The sequence below is a fragment of the Panthera onca genome, chromosome B1 (genome assembly GCF_046562875.1).
Source record: "Panthera onca isolate mPanOnc1 chromosome B1, mPanOnc1 haplotype 2, whole genome shotgun sequence".
NCBI lineage: Eukaryota > Metazoa > Chordata > Mammalia > Carnivora > Felidae > Panthera > Panthera onca.
Window position 1 is genome coordinate 133,087,229 of NC_138342.1, and position 21,947 is coordinate 133,109,175.

General features: G+C 36.5%; 1 protein-coding gene across 3 annotated transcripts in view; it reads left to right on the top strand.

Moving 5' to 3' along the window:
• GUCY1B1 (guanylate cyclase 1 soluble subunit beta 1) overlaps positions 1-21,947 on the top strand; it is a 48,961-nt gene that overhangs the window by 8,059 nt on the left and 18,955 nt on the right. For all 3 annotated transcript variants that reach the window (XM_078445660.2, XM_078445661.2, XM_078445662.2), the window contains 2 exons: positions 10,235-10,335; positions 11,823-11,941. In XM_078445660.2, the coding sequence (XP_078301786.1) occupies positions 10,235-10,335; positions 11,823-11,941 (220 nt within the window). The remainder of the gene's footprint in view (positions 1-10,234; positions 10,336-11,822; positions 11,942-21,947) is intronic.

Consider the following 21,947-nt stretch of genomic DNA (forward strand, 5'->3'; position numbering starts at 1 on the left):
GCCCAATACGGGGCTCAAACTCATGAACTGCGAGATCATGACCTGAGCTGAACTCAGACGCCCAACCAACTGAGCCACCCAGGCACCCCAGAACAAGAGTTACTTCTTAAAGGAAAGCTTCTCTCACCTCCAAAGCTGATTTTTCTTCATAGTACATACCAGGGTTTATGATCATGTATTTCTACTATTGGTTAATGTTCGTTTTGTCTTAGTAGATTCTAGCCTTTGTAAAAATTTCCTAGGGAAGAGCCTGGTAGATTGTTGTCCTTTTCTTCTCTCTCTTTCCCTCTGTGTATGTGTGTACGTGTATGTATATATATGTATATTTATAATCCTTCACATTTTTAATTTCTAAAGAGTAGAACACATACATATTCACAGACTTTTTTTCTGTAACCAGTATTTATTATGTCAGAATTTATGTAACCAGAATTTATTATGTCACTATTTTTTATGTCACCATTTAACACAATATAAGCTCTGTTGAAATGGACTTTTTTTTTACATATCAGCAAAGGCAGAAGATAGAGCAGTATATTATAGCATCTCCTTTTGGAAGAGTCAGAGTTCTTTTATGTCATTTTCCTGTGTACATGGATATAATGAAAGAATTAAAAACACTGCTGTTGGGTTACCAGTTTCATATACCAAAAAACAGTTACTGGATTGGATTCAGGACAAGATTGAATCCTTTTGCAAGTGTCTAAAAGTCGGGTAGATGTGGCGCTGTTTAAAGTCAGTGCTATAGGGGCGCCTGGGTGGCTCAGTCGGTTGAGCGTCCGACTTCAGCTCAGGTCACAATCTCGCGATCCGTGAGTTCGAGCCCCGCGTCAGGCTCTGGGCTGATGGCTCAGAGCCTGGAGCCTGCTTCGGATTCTGTGTCTCCCTCTCTCTCTGCCCCTCCCCTGTCCATGCTCCGTCTCTCTCTGTCTCAAAAATAAATAAATGTTAAAAAAAATAATAATAATAATAAAAATAAAGTCAGTGCTATAAACTGTAGATAAATGTTTGTAATGCCAAAATTAAATGTAAAAACCAGATGAGAATGCTCATCAGGTCGTTCAGTTGTGAATGTAACAGCTCATATATATTGCACACTTACCATTGGTTCCTCAGTCACAGTCTTAAGTGCTTTATACTCATTGTTTCCCCTAATCCTTACAGCCACTGTAGACAATAGATTTGTTCATTGTCCTGATTTTATAAACAAGGGAAATAAATGAGTCTTCAAGACTTTAAAACGCTGTCTCAAATCCCTCAGCTGTTAATCATCAGAGCAGGGACGTGAACGCAGGTAGGCTTGCAAGAATCACATTACGTGCTTTTCCCTAAAGAGAAGGACCTATGACCTTCTTTCCAAAGGAAGCCAGTTTAGCATCGTCATTGGCAAGATGCATGTGTATTAGTACTGCTCATTTTTTGTTTTGTTTTCCTGGACTTTTCAAGCACTTTCACAGGTGATTTTAGCTATGACTTTCTTAAAGGTGGTTTTATTCACCAACTCGCACATCTATTGCAGAAACTCAGAGCCTCAGAAATTTTGAGCAACCTATTTATCTTAAAAGAGCTGTGACTCTGCTTACAAGGTGAGTTAATGTTGAAGGGCACACAGAGGGATCTAAGTGAATTCCTGTGTCTGATGAAGCTACTGAAAAGGGTTCATGTGAGACGTTTGTGGACGTGTCTTCAGAATTCAGGCAGTTACTAATGAGACTCTCATTAGACTCTCATGGCAACTTGTACAAAGGAAAAAAATTGCAATTATATATTAAGAATGATGTCACTTTACCGCAGTCTGTGTCACTCTTGACAGCATTTACTGTTACTGTTTACAGTACTAGGATGATCAAACACCTTGACTTCAGGAGGAACCTTTACTAACTGCAAGAGACTCCAAGCAGAGAGCTGTCACTGCATTTAAAGGGTCTGTCTCTCCCTGCGGTAGCTGCCTCAAACCAGTTTCTCTGGAGATTCAGACTTAGTGGGAATCAACTATTTAAAATTGAGAGGTCATTAATACTTCACAGCCACTCAGAAAAAAGAAAAAAACAATGTGAATTTTTAACTGTTTAGATATTATATATAGTTATCTGTGTTTTATAGTGGGAGGTTTCAATTTTAGTAATGGTTGGACACCATTCAGCATTTATGATGTGCTTACAGTGCACTAAAATAGACCACCTTGGGGGGCACCTGGGTGGCTCAGTCGGTTAGGCATCCGGCTTCGGCTCAGGTCATGATCTCACGGTCCATGAGTTCAAGCCCCGAGTCGGGCTCTGTGCTGACAGCTCAGAGCCTGGAGCCTGTTTCAGATTCTGTGTCTCCCTCTCTCTCTGCCCCTCCCCTGTTCATGCTTTGTCTCAAAAATAAATAAATGTTAAAAAAAAAAAATTAAAAAAATAAAATAAAATAGACCACCTTGGGGTTCATTGTCAAGACAACATCTACGGTCTGTCTTTTAATTAAGCATGTTCTGTCATGATGGTTTTTAAAGGTTCAGTACCCCTTTAAACTGCCACTGGTCAGTTTGATTGTATCATGTATGCTGGCCTTTTCCTTCTGAGACCAGACCCGATTTTGAGGCTTTATTTTCAAAATGCCTGTATTCAGGGTCTATCATCACAGAACACCCGTTTCCATACCTCTCTGGTAAACTTCTTTACCTGAAAGCCAGGTCCCTCTGGCATACTAAACTTACCTGAAAAGTGTCTAACAGTAGGAATTCAGTGACCAAATATGGATTCAGGTTTTGTATGTTCCCATTTTACAGTTAAGGAATATCTCCTCAACTCTGCTGTCAGAGTAGAGCCTGCTTGGATCGTCTGTCTCCCTCTCTCTCTGCCCCTCCCCTGCTCGCACGTGCTCTCTCTCTCTCTCAAAAATAAATAAACATTTTTTTTTTTTTAAAAGGAATATCTCTCTAAGTATGGAGCTATGAAAAATGCTGCCTGGATATTTCTGACAAATTGTGCGCCTCCTCTTTAAAAATTAAATAGTAGTTTGAAAACAAACTGTTTACTTTTGCCAGTAATGTTTGATTGTTTGATTTTTAGTAGGCAGTTTAGAAACATGTGAGGGAAATGTGTTTAATTACTCCATTCACCTCTTTTATTTTATTTATTTTAAAAAAATTTTTTTTAATGTTTATTTATTTTTGAGACAGAGAGAGACAGAGCGTGAACAGGGGAGGGGCAGAGAGAGAGAGGGAGACACAGAATCTGAAACAGGCTCCAGGCTCTGAGCTGTCAGCACAGAGCCCGACTTGGGGCTCAAACTCAGGGACCGTGAGATCATGACCTGAGCCGAAGTCGGACGCTCAACCGACCAAGCCACCTAGGCGCCCCTCACCTCTTTTAAAACATGTACAAATTTATTGAGCACAATGCTCTATTCCAGGCACGTGGGTTAAGCCCCAGTGATTAAAAAAGCAAAAGGTGAAAACCAAAACCACAAAACATCATAATAAAAATACCTACATTCTTTTGGGGAAAGGCAATTAGTGTAAATAAATGATCAATTTAAATTCCAACAAATAGGGGCGCCTGGGTGGCTCAGTCGGTTAAGCGTCCGACTTTGGATCAGGTCATGATCTTGCGGTCCGTGAGTTCAAGCCCCGCGTCAGGTCTGTGCTGACAGCTCAGAGCCTGGAGCCTGTTTCAGATTCTGTGTCTCCCTCTCTCTGACCCTCCCCCGTTCATGCTCTGTCTCTCTCTGTCTCAAAAATAAATAAACATTAAAAAAAAAATTAAAAAAAAAATAAATAAATTCCAACAAATAGCCATTTTTAAAATTAAGTGGGAAATTACTACTGGGAAAATTTTTCATGTACACTTACTTAATTTTTAAACAATTATTGTGGCTACAGATACATAGAATAGGATGATTTCTTATTTCATCTCCAGGTGAGAAGAGATAGGACTTATTTGTTTTCAGCTATTTGAATTAAGAAAACTTACCATCTAGGGGTGCCTGGGTGGCTCAGTCGGTTAAGCCCACAACTTCGGCTCAGGTCATGATCTCACGGTTTGTGGGTTCAAGACCCGCGTCAGGCTCTGTGCTGACAGATCAGAGCCTGGAGCCTGCTTCAGATTCCTTCTCTACCTCTCTCTCTGCTCCTGCCCTGTTTGAAGTCTGCCTCTCTCTCAAAAATAAATAAACATTTAAAAATTTTACAAAAAATAAAAAAAGAAAGAAAACTTACCATCTAATCAACAACAAATTAAGTGTACCTTTATTTTGACACTTTTGATGCTAAATCAAAATTCCCAACATTTGGTTGTCATTTCTTTCCTTCTCTTCTTCCACCTGCCATTTTGTCTCCCTCCTTCAGCCCTCCTCCCTCATCATCTTCAACAACTAGACCTCTGTTAGCTGGGTGTATTGGGCATTAAGTCGGTGGGAAACACTATTCTAAGCTCAGTACATAGGTTAACTTTGCCAACCAACACAACTCCATGTAAGTACTGCTGTTCCTCTGTTTCCCAGATGAGGAAACCAAAACCCCAGAGGTGAACTTGGCCCAGGTTAGTGCAATTGCATGTGGGAGTAGCTTAGCTGGTGCTTTTGCGCACCATGTGAGAAAACGCCGTGACTTACCACACAGATGGAGCCAAATGGGCTTCTCTCTATCTAGGTTTACTTGTTAACCAAAGAAAATACCCCTTTTTTTTTTTTTAACTTCATCAAACCTCATTTAAGCCATTTAAAAAATGAGCCTCTAAATATGTCTTACTATCAGCTGACTTCTTTTATTGAGTAATACACTACTAAGTAGAAAGATTTAATGCTTAATCCAAACACAGTTCTTGCGTATACAGGTAAAGATAACACGAATGCCTGCAAGGTATACTATTTGGAAATAGGGGAAGACTATATTATTTTGGGGTCATCCAAGCAATATTTAAAATAATAGGAAGCAGGAGGATGTAATAATACAAACTAGGATATATGATGATAATAGTTCTGTTGGTTGCCATTTGATAGATGAGCACTACCGAATAAATTTTAATTCAATTTACTTCTGGTTTTATATGATAGTTGCTGTGATCTAAAAGTTATTGGGAAAAAAATACTTAATTTTTGAGAAAATTTTAAATTATGTTTCCCAGAGAAGCCTGTGTTTTTTTCACATGTAAACTAAATATAATTTTTAAACTAAATATAATTTAAATAACAGAGAATTACATAATTGCTTTGTGTATGCAGCAGTTTAAACAAAATTAAGGCTCAGAAAATATATTCTGAAAGATAAGTGAGTCTAGAAAATTTGGTTAGTGTACTTGGCTGAATTTGGATAATGTAGGCACAAAAGAAACTCTATCCAGAAAATAAGCCTTAAATATTGTTAAATGTCATATCTATATACTTGATGCATCCTTTACTTTTGCTTTTATGAAAAAAGCTAGAAACTTATGGAGATTTATGAGGTGAGGTCATATTACTTGAATTGTATAAATCATTTATGTAATCTGAATATCCTCTTACTTCCCAGCTTTTCTCACGTTTGCTGGTTACCCTCTGTGGTTGTAGGTAGCTAGTGAAAAAACATCTCCAAAACCAAGGAGATAAGGTCAGAAGGAAGCCCATTGAAGCTTCCTTCAAAAAAATAGTGGCAGACATATCTTGAAGATGTTTCTGAGATATATTATTGTCACATCTCTGCATCCTCTGGAGGCTAAATCATTTGACGGTATAAAGTCTGAACAAATATAAATTTGTCCAGAAGTTAGAAGAAAAATAGTACTGAGAATGGAGACACACTGAGCAAGCATTTCTAGTAGCTTCAGTGACCCTATTGCCTGAAATTAATTCCTTTGCGTATTATTCCTTTTGCACTGTAAATTCTCCTGCTCAGTCTAATGTATTAAACCATTTTGCACTAAAGTGTCTGTGATATCCCCAATTCACTTTTCCCCCAAAGAAGGAAAAAAAAAAAATGAAGAATGAGCTCCAGAAGGAAAGAAAATGGGTCCAGAAAGATTAGGTCATGGAGATCAATTTTACCTGCTAAAATTTTGCTTGGAAATTAACTTCTCCAAGGAAACTCCTCATAATCACTATATTTAACAGTGCATCCTTCCTCTTCTTCCTACATCCTTACTCTTATCCTTTTATCCTAATCTACTTTCTTTTGTAACATTTATCACCTCATGATAGATTATAAAATTTGAGGATACGTTTATTGCTCATTGTTTCTGCCAGTTAAAATGTAAGGTCTGTGAGGGCAGGGATCTTTATTTCCTTCATTGATATATCAAAAGTACCTAAGAAAATGCCTGGGGAGTAATAGGTGCTCAAATATTTGTGGCAAAATACCTCCTCCTGGGGCTGGGGGTGGGGAGAGTAATTAAAGGGCCACCCAAAAATTCCAAAAGATTTCTAAAATAAATGTAAATAAGGAATTCTAAGTATTTTAAATAATTACTTAGAATTTAGTGTAACATTTTTCAAAGAAGATGATGATTTCCTTCCATGTACTACTGTTTAATTTATAGTTCAGCCTCCCTCCAGGGAACATGTGGGTCTGATCACTTCAGGAAGTAAAACTTAAAAGATAAGGGAGCTTATTTTATTAAAACAAGAGAAAGGAAAGAAGGAATGCATTGACTCATGGTTAGGGGATTTCTAGGGAAATGGCCATTCTTCTATTTTATGAAGAGAGATTGAGTATACTGCTTATACTTCATTCATTTAACTCTTGTTATAGATTGGTGAGTGTTTCCGAGAAAGTGAGTTTATTACAGAAATTTAGGTCATTTGATTTACCCCATTGGAAGAGGGCACAGTGAAAACATAAATTAATTTATATTTTAGTATATTGTATTTAATTAAAACATATCTATATTTTATTAGAATGCCCTAAGTTCGAGGCTTCAAAATTCTTTTTTTAAACATTTTTTTTTTTTTTAGATTTTTTAATGTTTATTTTTGAGAGAGAGACAGAGTGCAAACTGGGGAGGGGCAGAGAGAGAGAGGGAGACACAGAAACCAAAGCAGAAGTAGGCTCCAGATTCTGAGCTGTCAGCACAGAGACCAAAGCGGGGCTCGAACTCATGGGACTGCAAGATCATGACCTGAGCCGAAGTGGGATGCTTAACCGACTGAGCCACCCAGGCGCCTCTACATTTTTATTTTTTTTTGAGAGACAGAGAGAGACAGAGCAGGGGTGGGGAAGGGGCAGAGAGAGAGAGACACACACAGAATCGGAAGCAGGCTCCAGGCTCCAGGCTCCGAGCTGTTAGCACAGAGCCCAGCGTGGGGCTGGAACCCATGAACCGTGAGATCATGACCTGAGCCGGTAGGATGCTCAACCAACTGAGCCACCCAGTCACCTCAGAGGCTTCAGAATTCTAATCTGTTGAGCAATGCTATTTTGTAATAAAATGTCAGTGGCAAAATGAGAAAAATTAGGCCATCCGTATCCTTCAAATCAGCAATTCCGTTTCTAGGAATGTATTCTATTTTTACATAGAAATATAATCAATTAGCTACAAAGGTACGCATCAAAACATTGTTTATACTTGCAAAAAATGGAAGCAATCTAAATACATACTAAAACTTCAGTGTGCCTACACATGCAATTTTATGCAAAGTATAGAAATATATTTTTTGACATGAAGAGATATCCATCAAATACTAAGTCTAAAAAGGAGATTTTAAAGCAGTTTAATCTGGTCCGTGATATACATACAAGTGTATTGAAACATGAACAACTCTAATATAATATTAGCAGTAGTTCTCTCGGAATAATGAAGGATTTTTAAAAAGTTTTTCCTTTCCTTATTTTATATTTTTACACAATTAAAATTATAATGTGCAAGACACATAATAGCATTTATCAAAAGGTAAGTCAGTGTTTGTACATTATATCTTCATAATTTGGGGATATTTCACTGACTTCTGGTATTAAAAACACTTACGGTTTGGAACATGTGTTTCTTTTATTTAATAGCTGTGCATGTTCAGTAAAAGGAAGATTTCCACATCTTATGTACAGCTGTGTAATTTTTTGAATATGTAGACATAGGAAGCCCTATTGTCATTAATTATATATATAATATGTATGTATAATAATATGTGTATATATGTGTGTGTGTATATATATAATAATGTGTGTATATGTGTGTGTGTGTATATATATATAATAATGTGTGTATATATATGTGTGTGTGTATATATATATATATATATATATATATATAATACTGTGTGTGTATATATATATATACACACAGACTCCTCAACAACTTAGAACATACTTTTGCATACTGTCTCTCTTACAGTGTAGGTGTTGGGTTATATTATTGCTCTTGTTTTTAAAAAGTGAGGGTTTAATACTCATGTGCTTTGTGTGATTTGTCCACGTTTATTCAGCTGGTGAATTCCAGGCTCTGAAAGTCAGATTTTCATACCTACCGAAATCATGCTCTCTTGTTTCATTTTGTCTTTTACATGCACTATTATGCATAACTGCAAGGAAACATGTAGTATACTATGAAGAACACAGGGTACTTTTTAAGAATAGCTACATCCCACCTGGACCTGAGACATGCCACCATTTGGAGCTTTTTCCCTGAGCAGACACTGGTATTCCAACCATGAACAGCAGCTGTGATACAGATTACAGCAGCTTCCAGAGAGAGAGAGAAGGCACTGTGGCCTGCCTTGGCAGCGTTTCAAAAGGAGCTATTTGAGCTACAGTGTTTCACGTTCCCCGGATGACAGTGGCTAGTTGGTCTTGCATTCTTCTGGCAGCACACAGGGATTTAGAGGAATTGGATTGGGAGTCAGATTGATACCCAAGCTCCACGTACTTTTGTGAATTTAGCATTGGAAAAGATATCTGCAAACTTGTCAGCTCTCTTCTACAGCTGGCAATGTTGTGAATAATAGATTTCTCCTTTGGACATGTGTTTGAGAAAATAATCCAAATCCTATCAAAATAAATATATTTATATATGACAACTATTAAAAATGAATGAATACTCTATATATTTTGAGCTACTGCATGTAATAAGCTAAGGATCTGTTAGCAGATTTTATCAGTCCACTTGGCACCTCAAACGTGTTTAAAACGTAACTCTTGATCTTACCTCCCCTCACCCACACCCCTCCAGTCCACCTCCAACGGCCTGGCCTTTCCCAGTTTCCTGTTGGTGACAACACCCTTCCAGTTTCTCAGGCTACAACCTCGGTGTCATCTGTGTGCCCTGCCCTTCTCTCACACCCTGGATCCAATCCATCCGTAGATCATGTTGGATTTGCCTGCAGAATATATTTCATCTCGACCACTTCCTCTATTCACTGCTTCCACTCTGAATCAAGTTACCAGCCTTTCTCGCCTGGGTTTTGACAGTTGCCTCCTAGCTGGTCTCCTCACTTTGTCCTAGACCCTTCTGGTCTGGTCTCAATGCAGCAGCACGATTAAGTCCTTTAACCTACGCCAGTTTGTCTCACTGCTCGTATCACAAGGGCCAGAATTATCCATCTCTTTCAAGTAAATGTCCACCCGGCCTCCTTGTTACCACTCTGACTCATTCTCTTACAGCTACTCTGCCCCCCACCTCTGTTCCAGGCACGCTGGGCTCTGCTCCAGTCTGCTGGTCCTCAGACACCCAGACTGCTCCTGCCTAGCCCGCCCCACCTTGCTCGTGGCTCAGTCCCAAAGCTTCTTCAGACTCTGCTCAATTGCCAGTATCTCAGTGAGGCTTCCTGGCTTTTGTACTCAAGCTCCCTCCCCCTCTACCTGTCTTTATTTTTCTTCACACTGCTTGCCATTATATGTTACGTATTAGTTTTATTCCTGTCTGTCTCCCCTCCTAGAATGCATATGTTGCAAGAGGTCATGTATTTTTGTTTAACTTGCTAAAGGTTCTATGCCTAATCCCTGGAACAATGCCTGGTACATATAGGGACTCAACAGATATTTGCCAACCATTTGTTAAACCAAAACTTATTTCTTGATTCTGTTTACTATCAGGTATTGCATTGGGCATTACTATATACATGTAAGTCTTGCTAAAATATGCTTAAATATATCATTTTAATTTGAGGAGGGGAATGTGAAATAATCCCTTCTTGAGCACTAGACTTTTAGGCAAATGACATTGATTTCAACAAACTTGCCAAAAATATCCTAGTTCAGGTATAAAACCATGGTTTATGCAATCATTGTAACTGTGGTAGCTACTCTTTTGTTTCAACATTTTTCCCATCTCTTGTTTTTGTTTTCCAGAAAAGAGGCACAGTTAGATGAAGAAGGACAGTTTCTTGTCAGAATAATATATGATGATTCTAAAACTTACGATTTGGTTGCTGCTGCAAGCAAAGTCCTCAGTAAGTTGAATGTGACGTTCCTTCTTTGTCTAAGTTACACGTAGAAGCCCAAAGGAATACACGAACCAACATCCCATTGTATAGTTATGCAGGTTGTACACTGCACAATGGTGGAGGGAAGGCCCAGGCTACACTGAGTCCTAGTTTTCCTTTACAAGCTCTTTGGAGAATGGAGAAGCTCTCTGCACCCCCTCACAGAAAGCCATCTGTTGGGGGAGGAAAAAAATTATTACACTTAATGTCATAATAACTTTAGTTTTGGTGTCAACAACATAGTAATTACAAAAGGGTAGCATGCGGAAACTGTCCTCAAATCTCTCTTGCGATCATGGATTCTGTGAACTCTTGGTAAAGGAAACAAGAAACTGAGGTCTATGTCAGGGAAAGCTCATACAAAGTAGACAAAATTTAAAAACAGCTTCACGGAAAAAAAAAAAAAAAAGTTGATCTCAAAGTTATTGACACAGTGCTTAATTTACAACCAGGCTACAGTTTGGGTAGAATAAAAAGATGCTTTTTAGCTCTGCCAACTGTAAGTAGAAGAGCAAATGTCTATTGCAGAATACAAGAATTACAAAGAAAGTACAGTAAATTGTTAATAATAAAAATATTCAGCCTCATTAGTAATCAAAACTGAAAAAAATCTGAAATAAGTTTTTCATACAAATTTGGCAAGTTTTAAAAAATTAAATGTTTAGTGTAGTCAAAAGTAGAGATAAAGGGGAAATTGCACACATTTTTCATCTGATGGTAAATTAACACATTGTAGAGAATAATTTTGCATCATTGGTCAAAGTCTCTTAAATAAATCTACAAATCCTTTGGGAATTTTTCATAATTATTATGTTTATTTGCGTTAAGATTTATGTATGTTTTCACTTCAGGATTACTTGTATTATCAAAATTGGAAAAGTCTGCATTTTCCATTAAGAGTAGACTGATTAAATAAATTGTTGTGTCCCTGTGTTAATGAGATAGCAATTAAAATTGATGTTATAGAAAAAAATTGAAGATTTTAGGAAATATTAATAATTGAACATTAAGAAAGAAGAGAATATTGGGGGACACACTATATGCAACCAACTTATTAAATATGTGTATTTACCTGAAGAAAACCATTTTTCACCATAGTATTAAGTCATGTGCATTCTTGATGATTTTCCTTCTGTACTTTGCAGAACAAATAAGTTAATACATTAAATATCTGTTTTAAAAAGCTAGAAATTAATTTAGTAGTTTTTCGTGAAAGCTGAGAAACTGATTATTTTACATATAAGTACAAATTGACACTGCTTACATGTCAATGTGTTGTCTTCAAAGATTTCATTGTATTGTTCAGGCCATTATTTTCTCTTGTAATCTATGTCTACTTGCACAAAAATTGAGGATGTTTTGACTTTACATTACGCATCTATTTTCATTCTTCCCACTAACAATATTCTAGCTATAATATATTTTATTGTTGTTCTCTCAAACCTATAAAATAGATCTCAATGCTGGAGAAATCCTCCAAATGTTTGGGAAGATGTTTTTTGTCTTTTGTCAAGAATCTGGTTATGATACAATCTTGCGTGTCCTGGGATCTAATGTCAGAGAATTTCTACAGGTAAGCGATTTGAGGTCCTGTAGTTAAAAGTTCTGAGTTAGGGATTCTTAAGCAGAGGCTTTAGAATACTTTTGCTCAGCCAACTAGATGAGAGTTGTCTTCCTACCAAAATGGAATCATAGTGACTTTTTCTAATTCATATAAAATTATGGTTATTGGGTAGTCTTGAATACATTTTAGCATTTTTGTTTCATATTTTTTCTTTAACTTTTGATTGCTGATCTTGAATATTCAAGTTGTAAATTAATGATCTCTGAAAATCTCAACATGGTCTGTTGTGATCTGTTTCACTGCCTCCTTTTTAATGGTTTGTATGTACTGGTAATTGTGGTTTTATGTTTTAAATGTATATAATGTGGTCTTATTTTCTTTTTCAAGGCATTCTAGTTTGTATAGCATAATTAAATAGTACATCAGTATCTGTGAAGTTTGACCTGGGCTCAACGTTGAGGAGAAAGCACCGTGACTTTTGGGAGCTTTCAAAACAAGTGTGAGAAACATTGCTCCCAGTTACATATTAATTAGCCTACTGTAGAAAGGAAAGTAGGAACGCTCTTCCAAAGTTGGTTTCAGGTGAAATGAAAGAACTAATGTCCCCAGAGGCCTTTGTCTTCTATTCTTGTTTAAATTACCTTAAAAATTTTTACCAGTAAATTACACATTAGATGAGAGACTATTTTTGGATTGACCGCCCTATTTTAAGCACAGGAATTTGTAAGACCCTCTTCTTGAAATGTGTTAAGGTTGAAAATTATGTGGTTGTTTGTAAAGGATATTTCTACACCAGCTGCTGAAGGCAGCCAGATCTTGCTGGAAAATGATGTCAGTGCAATACTAGCTGAACCAAAGCCCAGTTTTGAGGGAATGTAAACTACTTTCAATCCAGCTGCATTATTGATTTAACAGCCAAAATAAGAACTTTCGTGTTTAATCAAAATGTCTGCTGTTTACATAGTGACATTTTTCTTACAAACTTAAAACAGCATTAAATCAAGATGGAAACTGGTTTGCAATCCCCTGCCATGGATTTACAGAACTACTGGTGTCAAAAAAAAAAAAAACAAAAAAAAAAAACCTGCCACTTCCAAATGAAGTCGCTGCCAGGAGATTTTTAAATTAAACTTTAAAAGGCTGTATGTAAATGAGTTATTTTAAATGGATTAAAGTTTGGTATTTAAAGTTTATTGGGATTTTGGATTTTTGAATACATAATTCCATTTTTTAATACTTTTGTTGCCTTTTGGCACCTTACTAGCAAAGTTTCAATTTGTGATTCCTCTGTCTTACTTTTAACTTTTGTTCTCAGTGGCCACATCTGCATAAGGAAACAACTATCCAAAGGATCTTAACAATTTTTTTTTTTAACATTTATTCGTTGACCTTTTGCTAAATTTGTAATGGCCCAGGAAGGGAGCAAGCAGCCTATTGGTGCGTTTCTCCAGGTTCTAGAACTGCACCATCCAATAGGATAGCTGCTGGCCACATGTGCCTAATATGCATTTGAAGATTTTTTTTAATGTTTATTCATTTTTGAGAGAGACACACATACAGGTGTGAGCTGGGGAGAGGTAGGCAGAGAAGGAGACACAGAATCAGAAGCAGGCTCCAGTCTATGAGCTGTCAGCAGAGAGCCCAAGGCAGGGCTCAAACCCATGAACAGTGATACCATGACTTCAACCCATGAACCATGAGGTCATGACCTGAGTCAAAGTCAGACGCTTAACCCACTGGGCCATCCAGGCGCCCCTACTACTATATTTGAAATGTGATGTGCTATGTGCAAAATACACAGGAGATTTCAAAGGCAAAAAGAATTACTAAAAGAACATAAAATAGCTGATAAGTATTTCATATAAATTACATGTTAAAATGATAATATTTTGGATATATAAAGTTATATAAAATATATCACGAACATTAATTTTGCCTGTTTCTTTTTTCTTTTTTAAAAAAACATGAAGGCTAGAAAATTGAACATTACACATGTGACTAGTATTTGTGGCTTGCTTTAGTGGCTATAATTGCCTTTTGTTTCCACTGGACAGTATTATTTCAAAGAGGCCTAGGTCCCTTTTCCTCAAAGTCAGTAGGCAGCATTAGTTAACATGTCTTTAAGTTGCACATGATTTTGTCTCCCAGTGTGTGAAAATGAAGAAACTAGAAAGTTAGAATACTGTGAAGTTTTCACCAATATTATATATTTTTTATCTAATTCTTTTTTTTTCCTCTTTTTCAAATTGCGTATCTTAACAGCAAATTGAATGTACTAACATACTCCTTTTCTTAAAAGTAGGTATTTATCTTATGATTAGCCTATTTCTATAGAAATTAAATGAATATTTTTATTCTGTGTAAGTGATTATAAAATAAAGCAACTGATTTCAATAAATTTTTTTAAGATCCTATGAAATAAAGCCACTGATTTTCATAAATTGTCTTCAGATCTTCATTCACATATAAAAAATTTACATTTTTTGTTACATAAATCAACAAAACATTAGTTTTTGTAGACTTTAATCCTTCACCAAAGAGAAAGATAAACTGGGTCTCATTTTAAAGAGAGTTTAGGGGCACCTGGGTGCCTCATTTGGTTGAGTGTCCGAATCTTGCTTTTGGCTTGGGTCATGATTTCACAGTTCATGGGATCGAGCTCCATATCAGGCTGATAGCAAGGGGCCTGCTTGGGATTCTCTCTCTTGCTTGCATGTTTTCTCTCTCTCAAAATAATAAATAAACATTAAAAAATAAATGGAGTTTAAAAACTCTTCTGTCTTTTTCACCCCCTGATTTTAATCAGTAATCAAATCCTTGGAGTCTGTTTCTTAAATACTATATTTTGAGAATTCTACCACTTGTTTTCATTTCCTCTACCCTTCCGTGGGAGCTATCATTCTCTAGAGATCAGATGGTTACCCGGCCTCCCTTCAAGACTCTTCCAATCTCTTTTCCACTCTACTGGTTTTTCTGAAATGCAAATATATCTCATTATATTATTTTCTTGCTTAAACCCTTCAATGCTTTTCAGTTACTCACTGGAAAATGTAGAAAGTACTTAAAGCAATTCCAACTACTTACATCCCCTATCCATCCTTCCTCTTCCTCTTCCCCAGCCTAGCCAAACAGAATTTCTTTTAGAATCTTTGTTTTTATCTTTTTGTCTCTATCCTCTGAGTTTTTGCACCTGCTCTTCCCTTTGTCTGGAGCACTGTTACTGATACTTTTCATCTAAATAAATCCTGTTTATCTTGCTGGTCAAACTACTTGTCCAGGAAGACACCACTCCTCTCTCCAATCTCTGGCCTCAGGGCAATTGCTGTTTCCCATGTTTTCATGTTTCTCAGACTGTATTATCATTTCCTGTTTGTTGGGCTGGAATGTAAACTTCATGGAGCCAGAGACCATGTATAATCTCTTAATGATGGTATCTCCACAGATACAATTTGTATCTGGGAAAGAATAAATACCATTTTTGAAGATTGAAGAATGAAGTTTTGCTCGTTTCCACAAAAATAGGAAGCAAATACAATAAGAGCTCAAGATTAATTCTTTTATTAAAGATAAAAAAACTCATTTTGAGGAGACTCTATAATTTTATTTAGAGATGAATTATAGTTTGAAATGTCCATCACATGGGACAGGGCAAATTAGTGTTTATTAATTAACGTACAAGTTACATTATTTGTATGTATGGAAACTTATAAAATGATCATCCTAATATCTCCATTTGGAATTCCCAGGCAATAGTATAATAGCTACTGGAATTACAACATGGGAAATCATTTGGCCATGCCTTAGGCTGGGCAGCTCTGACCATTCATCATGGTTCTAAAGAGGATGTCCTTGGAAGTTGTCTGTCCTCAGCCTCTCAATTGTACACATTATTAAGAATTTAACATATATTCTATTTTTGCTTTTCCTGAAATAATTTTCAAAAGTTTTTAGTACCAAGAACAGCATATAATAAGCAATCAATAGTCTTTGTTTTTGTTTTTGTTTGGTTATTGTCAAGCTGGCTAACATACAGTGTATACAGTGTGCTCTTGGCTTCGGGATTAGATTCCCATGATTCATCGCTTACATACAACACTTAGTGCTTATCCCAACAAGTGCCCTCCTCAATGTCCATCACCCATTTTCCCCTCTCCCCCACCCCCCATAAACCCTCAGTTTGTTCTCTGTATTTAAGAGTAATAGAGAGTCTTTGAATGTTAGAATTAGTTAATTCTGAATGAGTGTGTGTGTGTGTGTGTGTGTGTGTGTGTGTGTGTGTGTGTTTGGCTCAAGCTATTTTATTCAGATAATTCTTCTTCTCTTTTATAGAAATATATTTAAGAACACACTGAATAGATATTATCTGTCTTTTAGTTCCAGAAAAATGTTTCTCATGTTAATTTTATCATTTCCTTTGATTAGTCAATTGAAACAATTTAATGATTTAAATTTAACAATTTAAACAGTTTAAATAATGAACAGATCTTATTTAAAAGGCTTTGCTACTAATATCAAATTTGTGACCCTGCTTATCTTTTGTGCCTCCAAATTAAATTTTAAAACATTTACACCATGCTTATTTTTATTTAAAAAAATAATTTCTTTTTAACGTTTATTTATTTTTGAGACAGAGAGAGACAGAGCATGAACGGGGGAGGGGCAGAGAGAGAGGGAGACACAGAATCGGAAGCAGGCTCCAGGCTCTGAGCCATCAGCCCAGAGCCTGAGGCGGGGCTTGAACTCACGAACCGTGAGATCATGACCTGAGCTGAAGTCGGTTGCTTAACCGACTGAGCCACCCAGGTGCCCCATACACCATGCTTATTTTTAATCTACCTCAAGACTTAACAAAAAACATCTAAAACTACTAAATGGCTAAGTATAGGGAATACTTATTTATTTATGTTTTTCATTTATTTTTAAATGATTATTTCTTTTTTGAGAGAGAGAGAGAGGGAGAGAGAGAGAGAGAGAGAGAGAGAGGAGAGAGAACACCATGGTGTAAGGTGGGGGGGGGGGAAGCAGAGGAGAGAGGGAGTGAGAGAATCCCAAGTAGGCACCATGCTGTCAGTGCAGAGCTCCACAGGAGGCTTGAAGCAGGGTTCAATCCTACAATTGTGAGACCGTGACCTGAACCAAAATCAAGAGTTAGAAGCTTAACCAACTGAGCCACCCAGATGCCCCAACTGAGGAAACATTTTCAGAAGAAACTTTTTAGAAACATTACACTTCTAAACATTACATAGTTTGGAATTGTTTTTCTTTAAATCTCTTGTGAAACCATCGATTTGTGGACTAGTGATAAAAGTAGATAAACTTTGGAATTTATTATTATTCTTTAGGTGATTTAGTAAATGGAAAGAAACATGATTTATCAAAAAGAGATGAACAAAAACAGGAAGACATTTTTAATTTTGAATTGTATACATGTTATTTGAATATGTTGTCCTAGAAATAAGACCTTATATCAGCAAGGTTTTCTTTTATTCTGCCATTTTCTTATTCTTAAATTAAGAATAAAACATGTAGTTTCATGCTGCTACTGTAGTAAATTTCTATTTGAAGCCTCTACTGTATTGATTAAAATACCACAGGAAATATGTAGGATTTGAAAGCTTCATTAAAAAAAAAAAAGAAAAAAGAAAAAAATAGCTAGTAAGAAACGTCCAATTTGACAGCATTTCCACTTAATTTATGCTCATCTTACTTCCAGTGTCCTGTTTGCATTATTGTAGAGCGTATTTTTCCAAAAATCACTGCATTAATATCTCCTATGTCACATGCTCCTGTGCCATATGATTTTGTCACTCCCATCAAGAGGTGGAATTTGCCTTACCTTGAATCTGGGTTGGCTTTAGTGATTATTTGACCAATGGAACATGGCGGTATTTTGATACTTCCTAAGCTTGTTCATAAGAAGTCTTTATGTTTGCACCAGAGTGTCTTGGAATAGTTGCTCTTAGGATGCTCCCTCCAGGACCCCAGCAGCATGAAATGAGAAGCCCAAGCTACATGGAGAGGTCATGTGTAGGCTGTCAGCAGCGCGAGCTGAACTCCCAGCAAAGGGCCAACAACCACTATCAGCCTTTTGAGTGATCTATCCTGGGAAAACAGCCTGGTAGAGTATTATGGTGACACCATCGCCAGCTTCATCTGACTCCAACCCAAGGACTTCCTGAGTCCAGAAAATTGGCAGAACCGTGAGAGATATATTATTGTTTCAAGCCAATCAGTTTGGGGTGCTTTGACATGCAGGAATGCATAATTGGGACAGCACTCTGCGTATTGTTTGCCTCTTTATTTTTTATGTCTACATAAAAAAAATTACTGTTTATTTTCATTACTACATATATGTACACTTATATACATATTAATGGATGAGTCAAGAGCTTTGAATAAGCCATGTTTGATAAGGATAATATATAGATAGCCTTGGGGAATGAAACCCAAGTCAATCTATAGCACTGCTACCAATTCATTCTCAGTGGTGTTACATTATGATTACATACATTATATATTCTTTACCTCCCTAATAATTTTACAGAGGTAAAATGAAATTGCAATGAGCATGGAAAGCTGCCAGGGTTGATTATTGAAAAATTAATAAATTAATAAGTGAGCAATTTGCCATCTTAGAGGTTAGCCACAATTGAAATGATGAGCTTGCTTAAATAGGCATCGGAATCTCAGTTGAATATCAAACACATATTCTGTTATTGTCTTCTGGAAACACCGGTTCCTTCCTTAATTTTGGTATGGTGGCAGTTTCACTCATTCATTCAGTTCATATATGTGAATGTTCCTCTACAAGCACCTCTGTTCAGGCTGCGATGGGATTTTCCTCAAATTCATGTTGGCTCAAGGTTTTGGCTTTTAAAGCACAACGTTGTGCTTTGGCCAACCCACCAGGAGCAATCTGGGATTGATGACAGATCTAAAATTCTTCAATGTTTGTGCAAAATGCTATTTTGGGAAATCTGAGGATTTTCCTGAACAGCTGTGAAATTCTAATACTTCCCTAAATTATTTACAATATTTCTTAGACAAAAATGCACCATTCATTTTATTTTATTTTTTTTAATTTTTTTTTAACGTTTATTTATTTTTGAGACAGAGAGAGACAGAGCATGAACGGGGGAGGGGCAGAGAGAGAGGGAGACACAGAATCGGAAGCAGGCTCCAGGCTCTGAGCCATCAGCCCAGAGCCCGACGCGGGGCTCGAACTCACAGACCGTGAGATCGTGACCTGAGCCGAAGTCGGACGCTTAACCGACTGAGCCACCCAGGCGCCCCCATTTTATTTTTAACTTTTGAATTTCAAAAGGAACTTTTTCTCAACATCTAAAATGCCAATTTCTTTAAACTATAATTTTAAAATTGACCAGTAAGGGAAGATGAGTATTTTAGAATTGTAAGATATTTTTTCTCTTTGAGTAATTGGTATATTTCTTCACAAAATAACCAGGATTTTTTTTTTAAACATGAATTTAAAAACAGTAGAATAAGTGAAAAATTTAGGCAGGTAATTTTATGACTATTTGTCTTTTTTTCTTTAATTGAAATATTTCTCTTGAGAGGATGGTAGTGATAATTATATGTAGTTTTAAAAATATTACCAGTGAAATAATTTTAGTGACTCTGATAACAATTAAAAAAAATTTTTTTAATGTTTATTTATTTTTGAGAGACAGAGAGAGGTTGGAGGAGGAGCAGAGTGAGGGAGACAGAGGACCTGAAGCAGGCTTTGCATTGACAGCAGAGAGCCTGACACGGGGCTCGAACCCACAAACTATGACATCATGACCTGAACCGAAGTCGGGCGTTTAACCGACTGAGCCACCCAGGCACCCCTAATTTTTTTTTAAATATACCCTTACATTATTTCTTTTTAAAAAGATTCTCTGTGTCTTTCCAGTTGGAAGGCTATGTCGCAGGAAGTAGCACCAAGAGGCAGGAAGAATATCATTAAAGTGTTAACTTTTTACTTGTTCTGATCTCATGCTGTTCACACCCCAAACTTGGTTCTTCCCATTATACAGGGTTGAGTTTTTCACTTTATTTAGAGCCTGCTTGTTTGAATTTTTTTATGTTCAAATTCTAAAATGACTTATTCCTTATCAAACTCGACAAAATATGTTGCAAATTGCAGGCTGTTTGTAACAAATGGTGTTGGTCGTGTTTCTCAGAAGTGTAAGAAGCAAAATCAATGGAGATACTTTATCTCATTTTCCTTCCTTAAAAAAAGAGAGGTTTGAAATGACTGCTTTTTAAGATTTCTTCCCATTCTACACTTCAGTAATGTTCTCAAATAACACAGGCAACTCCCTTTTCCCCCTTCTCTAGGAAGAGGCTACTTGGAGACTGAAAAATCTCTCTCAAAACTTTCAAGGAAAGGACTTACTCCACCCACTTATGTGGATCATTTAGAGATTTTTCATTAGATGCCAAGGAAGGAGGGAAATGAGGTAGTTAATTCCTGGAAACTTTGTCTCTGTAATTATGTATGAAGTTATTTTTACTGTGCATATTACAGAGACAACTTGCATTTATTTTGAACCATTCCAAGATCTTTGAAAATATGGAACTTCAAAGTATTTCTCAAAAGAATAATAAATACTCATTTGTTTCCTAAATCTGTGGATTGTACTGAATCCAGAACTCCAGCACAGTTTTCCAGGATGAGAGCACTAATTTTTCTTCTGTAAATAATAAATGCTAGGTGACATGATGGATTGGACTTATGGATAGCAGAATTCCTGAGTAGAAAAAGTATATTCATTTTGCTTGTAGAAAAAGCAGTAAAATGATATCAGAACATTAGGAAATGAATTCAGAAAACCTGACCGACCTTTTTGGCCTCTTGAGGGAAAATAGATGAATGGACCTGCTCCCTATCCCTTTTTTGTTTTCTAACATTGTAAAGCTAAGAAGAATGAAGTCAAAGCATATTTGAAGTTTGCTTTATTGTTTCCTGGGAATCCACTGTGCTGAAATATGTGTATCTATATATATTTTTTATGTCTCTTTTATGTATATACTTCTTTGTAATTGGTCATTCAGGTCTTTTTTTGTAATCCTACTCCCATGGGTACATTTAGAAATAAAATAGGATACCAGTTTTAATATGAAACTCTTGTTCTCTAGAATACATTGCTACAGCCATGTGGATGAATAATTAGCTTTATATAGATAATATTAGACAAGGTGGACATGGTTTTCCCTTGGCTTTTTTGAGAATGTTTTTTGTGGCCTTTGAGGTTGCTGCAAATAAGTACAATCTAACTACAAATAAGGCACATTTTTAGCAATATAAATATACTCAAATGAAATCAATTTAATTTTTAAACATGAATTCTATTTCTAATATAACAGGCTGCGGTCCTCACTTTAATTTTGAGAGAATAAAACCAAGTAAGGAAAGCTGTAACTAAAGAAATCTCAAGAGTATTTTTTATGTTAGATACAATCTAAAGAAAATCAATATTACATTAAGTGGTGTTAAATTTTTTATGCTCCGGGAAAGCACTTTACTTGTCCATTTAATTAATAACAAATTCAATAAAACAGCAAATCTCTGGAGAGCTGGTTACCACAAAAACTTCAAAGATGAACATTCTGACTTTATGTGTTTTAGTGTCCCTCTTGCTTTGGAGTGACAAATTTAAACACGATTTTATTACCAATTCTAATACCTTAGTATTATAAGTATTTTTTATTTAAATTAGAATGGGTCCACATTAAAAAAAAATTAACATTTATTTATTTATTTATTTATTTATTTATTTTTTTTTTTTTCAACGTTTTTTTATTTATTTTTGGGACAGAGAGAGACAGAGCATGAACGGGGGAGGGGCAGAGAGAGAGGGAGACACAGAATCGGAAACAGGCTCCAGGCTCCGAGCCATCAGCCCAGAGCCTGACGCGGGGCTCGAACTCACGGACCGCGAGATCGTGACCTGGCTGAAGTCGGACGCTTAACCGACTGCGCCACCCAGGCGCCCCCATTTATTTATTT